Here is a 17,876-nt window from a genome sequence, read left to right as displayed (position 1 = left end):
GTTAATGTATTCCCATCAAGTCTGGATTACTGGCATTTGGCGGAGGCCCTGCTTCTGGTTTTTGATTTGCATTCAGGATATCAATGGCGAGCCTGGATTTGCAGGTGCAGTGATGAGACACGGCTCCTTCTACATAAACGGTGGCCCTCTTGTGTAAATACTCGGGAATCCAGATTAATCCCAAACTTCCTTCCCCATGGAGGAAGCTCAGAATAAATCATAAGTCATGCCTGGAGCCACTTAACTCTTCCCTCACTGTGCCCTCCCAGGCCCTGAAGTGAGGCCTGGTTGCTGATAGCCACCTCTCTCCCCTTATAGTGTCTCTTGGGTCATCCATCCATCTGTCCATCTGACCAGTCATCCATCCATCTGTCCATCTGTCCATCCATCTATCCATCCATCTGTCCATCCATCATGGGATCTTAGATCTAGAGTGGGGAGTGAGCTGAGCCCATTTAATCTGGCCCCCTCATTTTAGAGGTGCGCAGACTGAGACCAAGGGCTGAGGTCTGACCACAGTCCTCCCCAGTCTCCACCCCCCAGGCCTTAGTACTTTTTCTCCTCCCTCAACTATCCACCCCTCATTGGAATGTAAGCTTCTTGAAGGGAGGATGGCTTCATTTTTCTCTTTGGATCTTCCAAACCTTGCCCAGTGCTTGGCCCAACGTTCCATGCTGCAACCAAACCGCACAATTCGACCTTGGCCCAAACTCATCCTGTTCCTCTGCCTTTGGCTCATGCTGTCCCTACCCCAAGAATCTCCTTCCCTCCAAGGCCACCCATTGACTCTTTCGTAGAGTCACAGACATAGAGAGTTGGAAGGGACCTTAGAGGCCTCTGGTCCAAGCCTTACACGTACACATCCAAGGAGTGGTCATCCGGCCTCTGTTTGGAGACCTAGCTCCTCAGCTCCGATGGGGCCCTCTTCCCCCGGAACAGCTCTTATCGTTAGGACCTTTGTCCTGACACGGAGCTGCCGTCTCCTGGAATCTTTGGCCCAGAGACTGTCCGAGCTGGGAGAGACCTCGAAAGTCATCTGCACCAACCCGTTCATTTTGGGGACAAGGAAAACAAAGTTCAGAGAAGACAGCATTTGACCAACATCACACAGCTAGTCACTGGTGGAGTCAAGACTTGAACCCAGGGTCCTCTGACTCATCTCAAACTGTTTCTTTGTTGTTGTTGCTGTTGTTCAGTTGTTTCGACGTCTGACTCTTCGTGATCGCCTTTGGGGTTTTCTTGGCAAAGACACTGGAGTGGTGTGCCCTTCCTTCTCTAGCTCATTTTACAGATGAGCAAACTGAGGCAAACAGGGTGAAGTGACTTGTCCAGGGTCACCCGGCTAGTATCTGAGGTCAGTTCTGAACTTGGATCCTCCTGACTCCAGGGCTAGTACTCTATCCACTGCTTCACCTAATATAATTATGTTTATTTCAACCCAATCCAATTTGACTCAACCAGTGTTTTTTTTTTGCTAGGTAGTGGGGTTAAGTGACTTGCCCAGGGTCGCACAGCTATTAAGTGTTATGTGTCTGAGGCCGGATTTGAATTCAGGTGCTCCTGAATCCAGGGCCGGTGCTCTATCCACTGTGCCACCTAGCTGCCCCTCAACCAGTGGTTATTAAGCACCTGCTAAATGCCAGTCACTCTGCTAGCATGGGGCTGCAAAGACACAAAGGAGAGTTCCTGCCCTCGGGGAACTTCCATTCTATTTCAAGGTTCATAATCCTTCTCATCTCAGAAGTCATCAACAACCATTTAGTAAGCAGTCAAGCATAGGGCTTCGTATATAGTCGGTGCCTAATAAATGTCCGATTGAATTGGGTAGGACACTTTGATTAGGGTCTTGGCAGAGATTTTCCTGGCCTAGTGTTGGGAGCTCATCCCCACCACTGCCCCCTGTTCTAAGCCAGATGGCTTTCCTAACTTCCCTCGCTCCTCTTCCCCTCCTGAGCAGGGTCTGTCTGCTGATGATGGAGGAGAAGGAGGAAGGTGATGATGAGGAAGCCTGGCTGCAACTCCGACCCACTGAACCTTTGCCTGCTCAATGCTGTGGCGGCGGCTGCAAACCCTGCGTGTTTGACATCTACTACCAGGAGCTCGCTTGGTGGGAAAAAGCCCAGGCCAAGAAAGATAAGAGCCTCCTGTGGAGAAAGAAGGAAGAGGTAGGAACTTGCTGAGTAATGTTTTCCAGGGCAGTCTGCCTCCATTTTCACTGGGTATGGATGGAAGGTTTGGGCCCCAGTTCCCTCGTGTGAAATGAGCAGATTGGCATCGAGGACCCCTCCAGCTTGGGATCCGAGGAGTCTGCAGGCTGTCCTCACCCATCCTTCCAGGCTGAGCTTGGGGTACCACCTCTTCCTGGGACCCTTCCCCGGCTCCTCCAGACCACAGTGAACTCTCTCCTCTCTATTTGTAATGACCGAAACGCACATTTCTCATATGCTCATAAGAAGTAGAGCTGAGGTTCCAACCAAGATTCCTGCTATATTTAGAAAAGTTTACCTTTTAAAATTGAAAAAATACCAGGCCTTTTGATTCCTAATTTAATAATTCTAACGATGACCTGAATGCGTGAGAGGATTCACTGATATTTGTTACTTTAGTCTCATGGCAAAGAGGCCCAGTCATGAGTAGGTTTTTAATTCTCTGTGTGTGATGACTTCCCCATCTTTCATTCCCAAGTACCCTCGCCTTTGGGGGTAGATCAGTGGGTGGGGATGCAGCGGCTCTAAAAAAATGAAAATACTTTTAGACTTGGAATCGGAGAACCTGGGTTCAAATCCCAGCTCTGTTGCTTACTGCCTGCATGACCCTGGGCACGTCCCTTCCCTTCTGTGAGGCAAAGATGGATCTGCCAGCGTTTCAGGGTCTTCACCGGCCTTCCCAGCTGCCGTAATGGTCTCAAGGCTCTTGGAGTCCTGCTGGGTATCACCCTGCCTTGGCATTAGCCTCTTGTAACAGTATGATATCATTAGAATTATTTGTGCACAGGTTACTACTCTGAACTAAACTGCAAGCTCCCAGAGGGCAGGGACTGTGCCTCTCCACATACTTCTCCCCTGCCCCTTCAGCAGGTACTTGTCTTCTTTCCCCAAATTGCCTTGTATTTATTTCAATGACTCAACAAATATTTATTACATATGTGGCCCCTGTCCTCAAAGAGCTTACATTCCGATAGGGGAAATGACAGGTCCCAAAATTTGTAGATGGAAGGCAACTTTTGAGAGGAAGGCCTGAATAGGTAGGGCCATAGGGAAAGCCTCCTGTAGAAGAGAGTGTTTGAGTTAAGCCCCAAAGAAATCAGGATTCTGAGATGTGGATATGAGGAGGGACAACATTCCCTGGGGAACAGCCCTGGCAAAGGCGGGGAGGTGGGAGATAGCACGCCATTCCTGAAGAACAGCAATAGGTTAACATGGCAGGATTGTAGAATGCTCGGAATAACAGCAATAATGTCTAAGAAGGCTGAAAAGATGGAAGGAAGAGCCTTAAATTCCAAACAAAGCATTTATGTGTTTGATCCTGGGGGTGAGAGGCTGCTACTGAAGTTTATAGAGTAGGAGAAGTGATGTGGTCAGGCTTGTGCTTCGGGAAAATCATTTTGGCAGCTAAGGGGAAGATGGATGGAGAAAGGGGAGACCAGTTGAAAGGCTATGACGAACAAAAAGAAGGGTTCATGTGGAGATGTCACGGAGAAAGAAATGGTGAGCTTTGGAGGGTGCTTGGATATGTGGGGTAAATGAAAATGAGGAGTTGAGGTTACAAATCTTGGTGCCTGGGAGGACACTGTTAGCCTGGACAGAAAGAGGGGAGGATGGGCGGGGGTGGGGAAGAAGATGAAATCTCTTCTGAATATGTTGATTTGGGGGGGGGCAGGGCAATGAGGTTAAGTGACTTGCCCAGGATCACACAGCTAGTAAGTGTTATGTGTCTGAAGCTGGATTTGAACTCAGGTCCTCCTGAATCCAGGGTGGTGCTCTATCCACTGCGCCACTTAGCTGCCCCTTGAATATGTTGATTTTCAGGTGCCTACAGGGCTTCCAATGTGAAATGTTCAATAGGCAATTGGCAGTATAGGACTGAAGCTCAGGAGAGAGGTTAGGGCTGGATTTATAGATCTGGGAACCATCCATGTAGTGCTGGCAATTGAATCAATGGGAGCTGATTAGTTCCCCAAGTGAGATAATATAGAGGGAGAAGAGAAGGGGGCCCAGAACAGAGCCTTTGGGGGATACCTGTGGTTAGAGTGTGTGACCCGGATGAAGATCCTACAAAGGAGACTGAGAAGAAGGGGTCAGACACATGAGAGGAGAATCTGGGGAGAGAAGGGGGTCAGTAGGGCCAAATGTCCCCAGGAGGTCAAGAAGGTGGAGGGCCCAGAAAAGGCCATTAGACTTGCCAGGTAAGAGAGCATTGGTGACTTTGGAGGGAGCAGTTTTGGTTGAATGATGAGGCTAGAAGGCAGACTAGAGGCTTTAGAAGCAAGTGAAAAGAAAAGAAATGGAGGTCCTGGTTGTGGATGACTTTCTCAAGGAATCCAGCCTCAAAGAGAGAGATATTGGACAATGGCTAACAGAGATGGCAGCTAGGGAGCGCCATAGTACACCAAGCACCCAACCTCAGATACTTACTAGCTGTGTGACCCTGAGCGAGTCACTTCACCATGTTTGCCTCAGTTTCCTCATCTGTAAATGAGCTGGAGATGGAAATGGTGAACCACTCCAGTATCTTTGCCAAGAAAACCCCAAATGGGTTTTCAGTCATGCATAACTGAAATGTCTAGACAACAGAAATAGAGATGGCAGGATCAAATGAGGAGTGTTTAATGATGGGGGAGTCGTGGGCGTGTTTGTAGGCGGTAGGGAAGGAGCCAGTAGACAGGGAGAGATGGAAGGTTAGAGACAGTGGGGGTGATGGCGGAGGGTTTGCCTTTGGCAAAGAGGAGGGCTGCCACCTCGTATGAGACAAGGTGAAGGAGGAGACAGTGGAGGGGGATGTAGGAGGGGTGGGAGCAGAGGGAGCCCTCAGCAAAAGACCTCAAGTTTTCAGGTGAGTATGAGGGGAGGGGAGGGCAGAGGAGCAGGGTGCTATGGGAGACTTGAGAATAGAAGGGTTAGAAAAGCTTCTGAGAGAAGTGAGAGAGGGAATCCACCCATAATCATAGCTAACATTTATATAGCACCTACTATATGCTAAGCACTTTACAAATATCTCATTTGGTCCTCACAACAACCCTGGGAGGGAGGTGGTATTACTCCCCCCACTCATTTTACAGATGAAGAAACTGAGGCATACGGGGTTAAGTGACTGACCCAGGGTCACACAGGTAGTAAATGTCTGAGGGCAGATTTGACCTCAGGTCTTCCTGACTCCGGGCCCAGGGCCCTATCCACTGCGCTATGCAGCGGATTAGGGAGTAGTACCAGGATTGCCGGGCTGCAGTGAGGGACCATTTGAGATCACCTAGTACAATTTGTCAGGGGGCCAGTCGGTCCAGTTTCATTACCTTCTGAGGCTCTGGATTCCGTGGTGGAAGTGCTCCAGGGTGGGGGTTGGCAGACAGGGGTGATTAACAAACACCAGGACAAGTAACCGGGGCATAAGAGGGAAGGATAGTATGGGCTTGAATTAGTTCACCAAAGGGTTGAGATGGTGGAGGGAGGCGTAAAATTGTCACGTATCTCTCTATATTAAAAACTTCATACATATGTATTTGTGCACGTATGTGTGTGCATATGCACATATGTACACACACACATATACACATGCATGTATGTGTCTAGGCAAGGTATTGTAGAATGTATATATGCACACATACATGTGTGTGTGTATGCAGTATAGTGTAGAAATAAGCACATGTGCACGTAGGGCTATACATGCATATGCACGTTTGTACAGGTGTGAGTACACATACACAAATGGAATAGACAAGGCATTGTAAACATGCAACGTGTGCACACACATATGCATACATCACGGTGCCTGTATTTATACGCATGTGTGTATGTACACATGTATATGCGCATGTGTATAGACACACATGCATGGACACACACAATACATGCATACATGCATACACACATACACACGCACACACACAATGTCTCCTTCGATAGAATCTAAACTCCATGAGGGGATAGCCTGACTCATTTTGGTCTCCATAGACCCGGCACCCAGCACAGAGCCTAGCCCATAGCAGGCACTTAGTAATTGTTTGTAATTCAGCTGATTGACGGCCCTTTGACTGTTACAGCAACGCCGCCCAGAGCTGAGCCTGGAAACCTTTCGGGCCTTCAGCATTAGCGCCATGGAGCAGCTGACGGACGACACCTGCCGGGTCCGCTTTGCACTGCCTGGGAACACGCAGCTGGGGCTGAGCCCCGGACAGCATCTCATCTTACGGTAGGAAGCCTGCTCTCCCACACCAAGGCCGCGACCCTCCCAAGCTGGGGCAGACACGCTCCTGGCCTCATGTGTCTGTGCCTGCTGAAGCCCCAGCTGGAAGATCTCAGGATTCCCGTTAGCCGAGGAAACCTCATAGTTTTTCCCATGCTTCTCACTGGCCTGGGAGAGAGGAGAAACCTGAATGTGGTCTTTAGGAGGGAAAAAAAAAATGGCTAAAAACTGATGGTGGCCTAAAGCACAGAAAGCAGGCAGGAGAAATGAAGAGAAACTGATACCTGTAATCAATATTTATGCATCAATCCCACCCATCCATCACCTCATCTGATCCTCACAACAACCCTGAAAGATAGATTCTCATTTTTACAGATGAGGAAACTGAGGCAGATAGCGATTAAGTGACTTGCCCAGAGTCATAACAGCTAATAAAGTGTCTCATATAGGATTGAACTCAGGTCTTCCAGATTCCAAGTCCACTGGACCATCAAATTGTAAAATAGGGGGAGGGGGTTAGACTAGATGGCCTGGGCAGGGCAGGGGGGACCTTCCAGCTCTGAATTTATGATCCTGGGAGCTAGAATTTGAGTCCAGGCCTTCTGATTCCTAATTTAAGTGAAGTCAAGTCAACAAGCATTTATTAAGCTCCTACTGTGTACCAAGCACTGTGCTGAGCATTCATTCCAGGATAGCCAGAGGGGTTACAAGGGCTGAATGGCGATTTTGTTTCCTTGCCGCCCCTAAATAAAGGGCTTGGCTTCCTTTGTCTGCTGCTGTTTCCTCACCTGTGAAGCATGGATGGGTGGCCAAAGTGTTGAGAGCTGGCGAGATGCCTGAGGTCTGGGGCCCAATCCATCAGCCCCTGCCTTTCTCTTTCCTAGGGGGACCGTGGATGGTTTGGAAATTCAGAGAGCCTACACCCCAATTAGCCACGGGAACACTGAGGGGTATTTTGAAGTTTTAATTAAGGTAAGCTTAATTGCTGGACAGTGCCTCTCCTGGCCCTCATTTCATTTTGTCCCCCGCCCAGTGAGGGGCGGCTGAGATTCTGCTGATGTGTGTCAGACCACTTCCTGTATCTGTGAGGCCATGGCCCCCAGCTGGCTCTGGTGAGAGGTGGGCCCCTCCCTCCCTGAGGGAGCTCCTGGCTCCCGGCGAAGGGCTCAGAGCTAGCTGCTTTTATGGAAGGCAAGATCAAAGCAGGGGCCATAAAGATGTCAGATCTCAGCTTGTTTCTCTAATCGAGCTGGAGAGAACCTGGGTGGTCGGGGCTGAGGCGGCAGCAAGAAATGCCAGCCCAGCCCAGTTGGAGGGGTCATGGGGGTGGAACATCTGAGACCTAAAGCCGAAAGGGACCTGGTGGCTGTCTACACTGACCCCCTCAATTTACCGAAGAGGAAACTGAGCCTCGGAGAAGCTCAATGACTAGCCCCAGAAGCAGGACCATCATTTAGAACTGAGAGAATGCTCACAGGCCATCTGGTCCTAACCCCTACCCTACCCCATCCTTCATCTGAGGCTCAGAAAGGTTAAGCCATCTGTCCAAGGCCACACAGTAGTAAGGGTCAGAGGCAGGATCATAGCATCATGGATTCAAACCTGGAAAGCCATCTAGTCTGACTCCCCCCTCCATTTTACAAATGAGGAAACTGAGGCCCAGAGAGGTTAAGGGACTCAGGTTCATAGGCCAACCCCTGGAAGGGACCTGGAAGTCTAATACAACCCTCTCATTTGGAAACTGAGACCCAGAATTGTTCTCTCCCTCCTAGCTCTGGCTCCACCAGACTTACCTTTGCAGAGCATTCTGTATTATGGAAATATCTGAAACTCCCTAAAGAGGCATCTGGTGACTCAGTGGATAGATCCCTGAGCCTGCAGTCAGGAGGACCTGAGTTCAGATCTAGCCTCAGATACTTTTACTAGCTGTGTGACCCTGCACTAGTCACTTAACCTCTGTCTGTCTCAGTTTCCTCCTCTGTTAAATAGGGATGATGGTTGGAAGGATCAAATGAGATAATATTTGTAAAGTGCTTGCACAGCACCTGGAACACAGTAGGTGCTTAGTAAATGCTTATTCCCTTCCTCCACCCTTCCTTTGGAATAGAGACCCTTGTTCATTTCAATCCAATCCATTTCAACAAGCATTTATTAAGCACCTACTGTGTGCCCGGCTTTGGGGACATCAAAGCAAAAATGTAACAATCTCTGCCCTCAAGGAGTTTCTGCTCCCTTGGACCATGTCTGGACTTGAACTTGTGTCTCCAGGCTCTAGTCTCTTCTCAGGAGGCGTAGGCACCGGCTCCAACCAGCTCAGCTGCTTGTTAAATTTTCACTGTGTCCATTTATGCATCAGAGATCAGTAAACACTACAAATCAGGATTTGATTTATTGTTTTGTGGATTGTTGAGACTTAAGAAAGTGATGAGGAAACGTTAATAATGAAGATTGACTGAAGTGTGCCCCAAGGACATTTTTTTTTTCAGAGAGCCGGTTCCTGAGCATTTACCAGCACAGGAGGCTGCCTTGGGGAAGGTTCTTTGGCTTCCTAATGAGAGGCGCTGTGGGAGAGTGCGGAGAGATGAGGATTTGCCGTGCACTGGTCATGTGACCGTGGGCTAGTCACTCTCAGTTAAGTCTCTTAAGTCAGGGGACCTGAAACAACATTTGGACTGTGCTGCCCACCTGCCGCGGCGAGCATAGCATTGCCCTTTCAATCTCTCAGGGCCTCAGTCACCATGTCTGTGAAATGGAATTAATATCTGGCCTCCCTACCTCACCGGATCTCAAGGAAAGCACCATGTCAGCCTGAACTGCCATAGTTTTGGCTCCACACCCCTATTCTCTGGGCCTCGGTTTTCTTGTGCTTAAGATGAGAGTATGGACCAGGTGACCTATGAAGTCCCTTCTGGAGTGCCCTCCTCTGCTCTGGCCTCTCCTCCCTCTTCTTCTTCTTCCTCTCCCTCTATCCTTCTCCCCTTCTCTCCTTCCCCTTGCCCTCCCCCTCCCCCATCCCCTTCTCTTTTCTTCCTCTCTTTCTCTCTCTCACCCCTTTTCTCCCTCTCCTCCCCTTCTCTCTTTCCCTCCCGCTTCCTCTCCCTCTCTCTCTCCTTTTCCTTCTCCTTATCCCCTCTATTTCTGTCCCTCCCCTCTCCCTTTCTCTCCCCCAACCCCTTCTCCTTCCCTTCCTCCCTTCCCTCTGTCCCTTTGTCCCTCTCCCTCCCTCCTTCTCCTTCCCCTTCCCTCTGTCCCTCTCCCTCCCTCCTTCTCCTTCCCTTCCCACTGCCCCTCTGTCCCTCTGCCTCCCTCCTTCTCCTTCCCCTCCCCTCTGTTCTTCTCCCTCTCCCCTTCCCCTTCTCTCCTTCTCCTTCCCCTTCCCTCTGTCCTCCTCCCTCTCTCCCTCGGGAAAGTCTCTTGTGCCAGTCTGTGCTTCAGGCTGCCCAAATCCTGGGCCCCTGGCTCTCCGGCCTCCCTCTGCCATGGTGCCAGTGGTTTCAGAGAGCTCCCTGTGCTGGGCGTCTGGGAGGGGGTGCTGCCTAACAGCTCGGCGTGGAAGCATCTTTTCAAAGGAGCTGTATTTCTCTCCCAGCTGTGAGATTGATTATCCTCCCTGGGCAACTGTAAAGCTTCTCTTTTAGGGGAATGATTAATTATCTCTGAGCCACTGGGGCTAAATGAGGCCTTAAACATCTCTGCAAACTGAAGCCGCCGGAGAGATGAAGGCCTGGGGAAGGAACCCTAGACGAGGGCTCCAGACCTGGGTGGTGTCCCCAGCCCCTGTCCTTAGCATGAATGCCCCCGAGGCCAGCCACGCCGAATCTCAGATGAGAAAACTGAGGAAACTGAGGTCCAGGGAAATGAGGCCTTCAATCACATGGCTTACGAAGTGTTGCTGGAGGGATCTGAACCTGGGTCCTCTGGCTCCAGAGCAGGTTCATCTTTTCACTGGACCACTTTCAAAAAGCGCACTTCCTGCTGACTTGGAACAATTCAATTCGCCTTCCCAAGCCTCAGTTTACTTCTTTAAAATAAGGGAAATAATCTCTGCGTTGCCCATCTCACAGGGCTTTAAAAACAATAAAGCTCGTATAATGTAAACAATCAGCAGAGGCAGTGTGGCCTCACGGGTAGGGAACCCGACCCCTGCGTCAGAAAGAAGTAGATTTGAGTCCCGCCTTGGGTATTTGTTTGGCTTTTAAAGCCCTTCCCGGCCCGGCCCCAACTTTATTAGCCGACTTCTCCTCCCAGATACTCTGGTCCGGCCCCGCTGGCCATCCTGCTGCTCTTCCTCACGCATGATGCTCCATCTTCCATCTCTGAACCTTTGCACTGGCTTCTTCCCATCGAGAATCCCCGCCCTCCCTCCACTTCTCAGAAACCCTTATTTCCTCCCAAAGCCTAGCGCCCCCCGCCCAGATAAACCCTTCCTGGGCCCCAGCTACTAATGCCCTCTCCTCACAAACCAGCATTGTATTTAGCTGGGAGACATGCTGTCTCCCTTGATAGAGGAGCAGCTTCTCGAGGGGAGGCACCATTTCATTTGTCTGTGTATCCCTGGCATCTGGCACAGTACCTGGCAACAGTAGGTGCTGAATGAATGTTGACTGATTGATCCGCATGTAGCCCTGAGCAAGTCACTCTGTGCTCCAGTGCTTAACTCTAAGTTTTAAAACTTGAGCGTTGGTTTGGAACAAATTTGCATGGGGAGGAGTTTTTTACACAAATGAAATTACAGGTCGGGATGAAGATGTTGGCTATCAGAAGGATTCCATCCTTCAGTCATCTCTGCATGGGAAGAGAGAGTTGGGGAGAAGGTGGTAAGTGGAGTTGGACTCCCTGGTGAGTGCCAAGGGAAAGAAAGAGCCTGGGGAGATGCCTTGAGCGAGCTCAGCAAGGGGTCTGGTGGACCTGTGATGTGGTGACTTTCTCTGGGTGTCTATGTTTGTGTTCCCAGCTTCTCTCTCTCTGTCTCTCTCCTCCATCTCCTCCTTCTTCTCTTTCTCTGTCTCTCTTTGTCTCTCCCTCTCCTTTTTCTCTGTCTCTGTTTCTCTCTCTTTCACACACACACACACACACACAGGGAATCTCTGGAGTCAGGGTGTGCTACCAGCAGCATGGTCTGGTTCTTGGGCACCCAGGTCACCAGGGTGTTTGGTGGTGACAGATCCTCATCTCAGAGTGGCAGCTGTGTCCTTGACATCACTTTCTGAGGCACTGCCTTTTCTCTCCCTGTGCTCCCACCAGCAGTCTCAGAACCCTGGCAGTCAGAGGTCATAGGACCCTGACACTTCCTAGGTAAAGAAAACAGATTGCTTTGTTCTTTTTTTGATCATGGCTTTCAGATAGTCCAATAATTTTTAAATTCTCTCTCCTGGACCTATTTTCCAGGTCAGTTGTTTTTCCAATGAGATATTTCACAGTTTTCTACTTTTTCATTCTTTTGGATTTGTTTTACAGTGTCTTGATTTCTCATAAAGTCACTAGCTTTCAATTGCTCCATTCTAATTTTTAAGGAAGTATTTTCTTCAGTAATCTCTTGGACTTCCTTTTCCATTTGGCCAATTTTGCTTTTTAGGGCATTCATCTCCTCATTGGCTTTTTGGACTTCTTTTGCCATTTGGGTTAGGCTATTTTTTAAGGGGTTATTTTCTTCAGTATTTTTTTGGGTCTCCTTTAGCAAGCTGTTGACTTGTTTTTCATGATTTTCTTGCATCACTCTCATTTCTCTTCCCAGTTTTTCCTCTACTTCTCTTACTTGCTTCTCAAAATCCCTTTTGAGCTCTTCCAAGGCCTGGGACTGATTCATATTTTTCTTGGAGGCTTTGGATATAGGAACTTTGACTTTGTTGTCTTCTTCTGGTTGTATGTTTTGATCTTCTTTGTCACAGAGTAAGATAATATAGTCTGACTCTTTTTGTGAGGTTTGCTCATGATCCCAGCCAATTACCTGAGTTTTAAATTCTTTGTTAGGGTAGGAGTCTGCTTCCAATGTGGAAAATATACTGTCCCAAACTTCGGGGGTTTGTACAGCTGTTTTCAGAGATACTTCTAGGGACCTATAAATTTTCAGTTCTTCCAAGGTGCTATGATAAGGGGCGAGGTGTTTCCTATCCACAGCCACAACAAGTTCCACCAGGCCAGTGCTCCTCCTCGCCCTACGACCGCCCCTCAGAACTGTGACCCAGATCCAAGCACGGGCAAAGCAAGAGATTCTTGCTTCAGCACTGGCAAAGAGATCCCTGCAATCCCCCTCTGATCAGCCACACGATTCCTCCTCAGTCTGTGGGCCGGAAGCTCAGGAGGCAGCCACGGCCCACGCTCGGGACTCGCGGCTAAAACCTACCTTCTAACTCTCATTGCAGTCATAGACTTTTCCCACTGACCTTCCAAGTTGCCTTTGGCGTTCGTGGGTTGAGAAGCCTAGAAACTGCCACAGCTGCCCGCGATTCAGCCCTCTGAGGCCTGCTCCAGGGTTGCTGTGACCTGCGCACCCACGCAAAGTGTGCTCCTCTCCCCGCCTGGCGCGATATACCTTTCCCATCAACCATCCAGGCTGTCTTGGGCTGGAAATTTGTTTCACTCTGTCTTTTTGTGGGTTCTGCTGCTTTAGAATTTGTTTAGAGCCATTTTTACAGGTATTTGGAGGGGTTTGGGGGAGAGCTCAAGCCAGTCACTGCTTTCACTCTGCCATCTTGGCTCTACCCCCCCGGCAGGTCTTAATACTACAGAGTTTATCAAGAAATGATTCCCTGCTAGTTGGGTATTGATAAGGGAGGGAGGAAGCAGTTAACTCCAGAGATGATTGTTGGAGCATGGTTACCATGGTGACTTTATTTTTATTGGATGGAGATAGACAAGGGTTGTGGGGGGGGTAGGGAGAAAGAAGGAGGTGATCCCCCCCATACTGTAGTGCTTCCAACCTGGAAGAGGAGTAATAGCAATAATAGCTAACGTTTACATGGTGCTTTTAAGTTCTGCAAAGCATTTTACGTATATTATCTCATCTGATCCTCACAACCACCCTGGGAGGGAGGTGCTACTATTATCCCTCATTTTAGAAATAAGGAAACTGAGGCAATCGGGGTTAAGTGACTTGCCCAGGGTCATACAGCTAGTAAGTGTCTGAGGGCGGATTTGAACTCAGGTCTTTCTGACTCCAAGCCCAACACTCTATCCCCTGTGCCACCTCACTACCTTAAATGATTAAAGGATAGGGCCCATAAAGGGTTTATAGTTTGAGGCCTTTCTCAAAATGATTCCTTAGAATCATTAAAAATAACATCTTTGAGTTGGGAAGATCATCTTGTCCAACCCTCACCCAACTCACAAGTCCTGTTTATAAAATCCCGGACAGTGGGCAGATAGTGTCCTGTAAACACCTCCTGGCATGGAGAATTCTCTCCCCTCCACCAGCCTCCACTCAATGTTTGGACAACTCTAGTTATTAGGGTGTTTCCTGGTATTGGGCCGAAATCTGTCCTCCTTAAATGTCTGTCCAGTGGCCCGAGTGCTGCCCCTTTGAGGGTGAAACAAATAAAGTTTAATCTCTCTTCCCGCTGGTAACCCTTCAAACATCCAGATCACTCTTCCCTGGCCATCCTCCAGCTTGTCCACTCCCTGTCTAAGAATTAGCCATCCAATGGCAGATGCGACCAGGGCAGAGGACAGCAGGGCAGCCACGCTTCTGATCTGCCCCCTCGTCTTCCATTCCTGAGTGCCAGGGTAACATCAGGTCACATCCTGCTGCTCACTCATTGATCTGCACCTGCTAGAGTTCTACCCCATTATGATCTGATTTCCAGCTGCGGCTCCCCTGCCTCAACTCCTACTGTGGAAGACTTTGCATTCATCCCTCTTGGATTTCTTCTTCCCAACTTCAGCCACCCTCTGTAGCAGCTATCACTCTCAGCTTTGTGTGGCCTGCAAGTCTGAGAACTATCCCTTCATCCTGGTCATTGAGAACAACGCCAGGGATGGGAAATGCGTTGTGCCTAAACTTCCCCTCTCCCCCTCCCCGTTCCTAGCACACATTAGGAGCTTAATAAATTATGTCTCTGAAATGAAGGAATGGACAAACAGAGCCAAGGCCAGAGGCCAGGGCTGGCTCATTAAAGACCTGCCTTTTGGGTTGATGGTTTTCTACTAGCCAGGATTCCTTGAGACCCGTGATTCAGCTAGTTCCCAGCCTTCCTAAGCCTGTTATCAGCTGGTCCACATCTCTCCACCTTGTCGAATGACTTTTTAAGAGACCTGGCCAAATGCCTGGCTGTAATCAACAGCCACCGCCTTCCCCTAATCTGGTAGCCTGGGCAAAAGAAAAAAGAGGGGGAGGGGGAGGGCAGTCTGACCTGATTCATTCTTAATGAAACCCTCTGGCTCTTGGTGATCTGTCTCTTCCCTCCTGAGGACTTACAAACCATCTCTTTAATATTCTGTGCTAGAATTGTACCAGGAATCAATAGGCTTACTGGCCTGTAGTTGTCCTTTGGAAAGTTCAACCATTTGCCCCTTTCTGGTCCTCTGGCACCTCTCCCATTCACTACACTTCCCCGGGGCTGACTGACATTGAATGGGTTCAATAATCCCATCTGCTGGGTTTTTTCAGAGCTGGGCCTGGTGACTTAAACTCATTTAAGGTAGTTAGAGGCTCTCTAGCTCTCACCTACCTTGGGTTCCAATCCTTTGTTAACCATCATTGGTGTTCTGTCTTTCCCAGTCTGGAGATCATTCTCTGGGGCAAAGGAGACAGAAGCAAAAGAGGAGTTGAGTAGTTCTGTCTTCTCTCTGTTATTTCTTCCTATTCATTCTTCCTAATTGGTCTCCCTGCCTCCAGTCTCTCCCCACTGCAATCCACCCCACACTCAGCTGCATTCTACTAAAATGGGAGTCTGATCATGTTACTCTCTCACTCAGTAAACTCTAATGGCTCCCTATTACCTCTAGGAGAAAATGTAAGAATAGAAAACCAGCCTGGCCATGAGTTGATGGGCCACATGTTGGCCCTGGTGAGGAGGGCCGGAGACCTCTCTTCATGCTCAGAGGCTTACAGGATGCCTTCCATCAGCAGAGGGCAATCACAGCTTCCTTGGGATCCAGTGCCAGAGTCTGAGTTCCCTCCCACACCTGGAGGCTCATAGCCATTTGTCCTCCCTACTCAAATTTTGCCAGGGAGGAAAAAAAGGATCATTTTGACTTTTGTCAGGTGGGAATAGAAAACAGTCATAGAATACTTGTGCTTGCTCCAGATTCATAGCGGGGACTGTCTTGGGCATAATGCTCCGTGCTGACTCATAAGGACTGTGCTCAAAGACTGGGACAGAGTGAAGCAGATCCCATATCAGGTGTCTAGGCCCAGTGCCCCCAATCTTTGAAGTTTGAGGATACAGTACTTTGAGGTCTGGAATCACTGCCACTTTCCCTGGTCGCTCTCGAGGAGAGGGTAATATTTAGCATGCTATCGCCAGCTGAGTTTCCTACCACCAAACACTGGTTCCGCAAAAGACCATCACAAATACCTCCTTATCAAAGTAAACAGAAATCAGAATATAGAGAGAGCAGAATGAAGCAAAGAATGCAGAAGAGTAAAGGATTTCTTTGGCTAGGAGCAAGATAAAATATCTCAGCTCACCCCAGGAGGGAGGTAAGAATCTCACCAAGAGGTGAGATTCTCTTAACAGTTTCTAGGATTACAAGCACTGGCAATTACAGGAAGACATGTCAGGGGCCGGTTCCCCATGGATCTGTAGTTTTAGGGAGATTCAGAAGTTCGAGCTTGATCTCTTGAATATCTTTCTCAAAGTCTTCCAGCCATTTGAAGAAATCCCTTCTTTCTTCACACGGGTACACAGCAGAGAGGCTCAGTGTTCTCTTAGCCAATGCAGAGTCATGCACCCTTACACCTAATACACACAGTTACAAATCTATCCTTCAGGGCACTGTCCAACCCAAATGAGCGGAGGTGTTACATGTAAACTCTTTGACATTCAAAGCCTTTCATGACCTTGCTCAAAACTCCCTTTCCAGCCTTACACGTTTACTTCCTTTCATCCACTCAGTTGTCCAGTCAAACTGACCACCTTACTGTTCCTCATATACATTACTCTACTGACCATGTCTCTGCCTTTGTTCTAGATGCCCCTTATGTCTGGAACAAAGTGTACTTCCCTCCCTCCCTTACAGTAGATAGTTTCCTTCAAGGCTTATCTCAAGCCCCACCTTCTACATGATGCCTTTCCTGACCCCCCCCCCCCACCAGTTGCTAGTGACTCCATTGCTCACCAGCAATTTTTAATATATCTGTAATATGCACATCTTATCTCACTCATTAGAATGGAGGCTGCTAAAAGACAGGGACTGATTTACACTGTTATCTGTGTTTCCAGTACCTGGCACATAGTAGGTACTTTTAAAAATGCTTGTTGATTGAGTGATTCTGAGCCAGTGTCCTGTTTCTTCCCTGATCTTCTTCTTACCCCCAACATCGTTTTTTTTTTTAAACTCTGAGACGAATGAAAAGCCTGAGAGACAGAGTTTCTGGGTAATTAGTAATCAATTTATTAATTAGGCTAGCCGATAATAAATTGATGGTCAGTAGTTTCTCTCGGTAACCAAAACCAAAACCATAGTGATCAGTGAATGCTTCCTTGAGAGGTAGAAATCAACCCTGATTGGTTAATGATTAATGAGTGGGTGGACATGGTAATGAGGAGGTATGCCAAAAGTCTTCAGCTCCTCCCGCTGAGAACCTGACTTGATCACAAGTCTCAGCTGCCTCCATCTATCTGGACATAGGAATCCATCTCTCCCCAGATTTTCTTCTTTATGAGCTGAGTTCCCTTAGACTACAATGGAGAAGTTCTAGGGCATGCTTTCTGATGCTTTAGGACTGGAATGCACCTAGATTAGATTCTGTTTAGACTATAAACAAAAGTAAGGTTCCCCCCATATGGGTGGGGTCCGCCCAAGATCTAAGAGCATAGACCCCATGGATTAAGGCAATCTCATCTCTCAGTTTTGTCTTGCAGAGACTGATTGATGTACAGGGATTGGTACCTAAATGAGGAAATAAAAAGGAAAAACCTCAATCCTCTTTTAATAATCAGTTATTAATATAATAGAAAACTAATCACTTGTCTCAAGTCCTTTTATTTGCTTAGTTTTTTATTCCCAACCTCCACTCATGCTCTACTTAGGCATCCTGTTGCCAGTACTAGACCTATGACAAATAGTCAAAACTACCCCTGAATTTATCATAGCACCTTTCTTAAATGAATGAGTGAATGAGAGAGTGACTGAATGAAGTTGCATTCCTATCTAGCACTTACTGTGTGTCAGGCATTATGTTAAGGCAGACTGGGGCAGAGGCTGGGTAGCCCATAGAGCAGAGAAAGGGTCCAAGAGTTTTAGATTTGGAGAGGTCTCACCCTTTTGGAGCCCCTGCTCCAGGGCAGGAGGAGCTGGAGTGCTTGAAGAGGTCA

General features: G+C 48.4%; 1 protein-coding gene across 5 annotated transcripts in view; it reads left to right on the top strand.

Annotated features, from left to right (window-relative positions):
• Positions 1-17,876, top strand: part of LOC114036312 (NADH-cytochrome b5 reductase-like) — a 38,311-nt gene that overhangs the window by 6,420 nt on the left and 14,015 nt on the right. For 3 of the 5 annotated variants that reach the window (XM_027852768.1, XM_027852769.1, XM_027852767.1), the window contains exons 2-4: positions 1,958-2,165; positions 6,257-6,405; positions 7,284-7,371. In XM_027852768.1, the coding sequence (XP_027708569.1) occupies positions 1,971-2,165; positions 6,257-6,405; positions 7,284-7,371 (432 nt within the window). In that variant the 5' untranslated portion in view covers positions 1,958-1,970. The remainder of the gene's footprint in view (positions 1-1,957; positions 2,166-6,256; positions 6,406-7,283; positions 7,372-17,876) is intronic. The other 2 variants (XM_027852771.1, XM_027852770.1) reach the window with 1 other exon arrangement.

Source organism: Vombatus ursinus, unplaced genomic scaffold, assembly GCF_900497805.2.
Source record: "Vombatus ursinus unplaced genomic scaffold, bare-nosed wombat genome assembly UNPS02009824.1, whole genome shotgun sequence".
Taxonomy (NCBI): Eukaryota; Metazoa; Chordata; class Mammalia; order Diprotodontia; family Vombatidae; genus Vombatus; species Vombatus ursinus.
The sequence above is the reverse complement of the archived record's forward strand: the minus strand, read 5'-3'. Positions and strand labels throughout refer to the sequence as shown.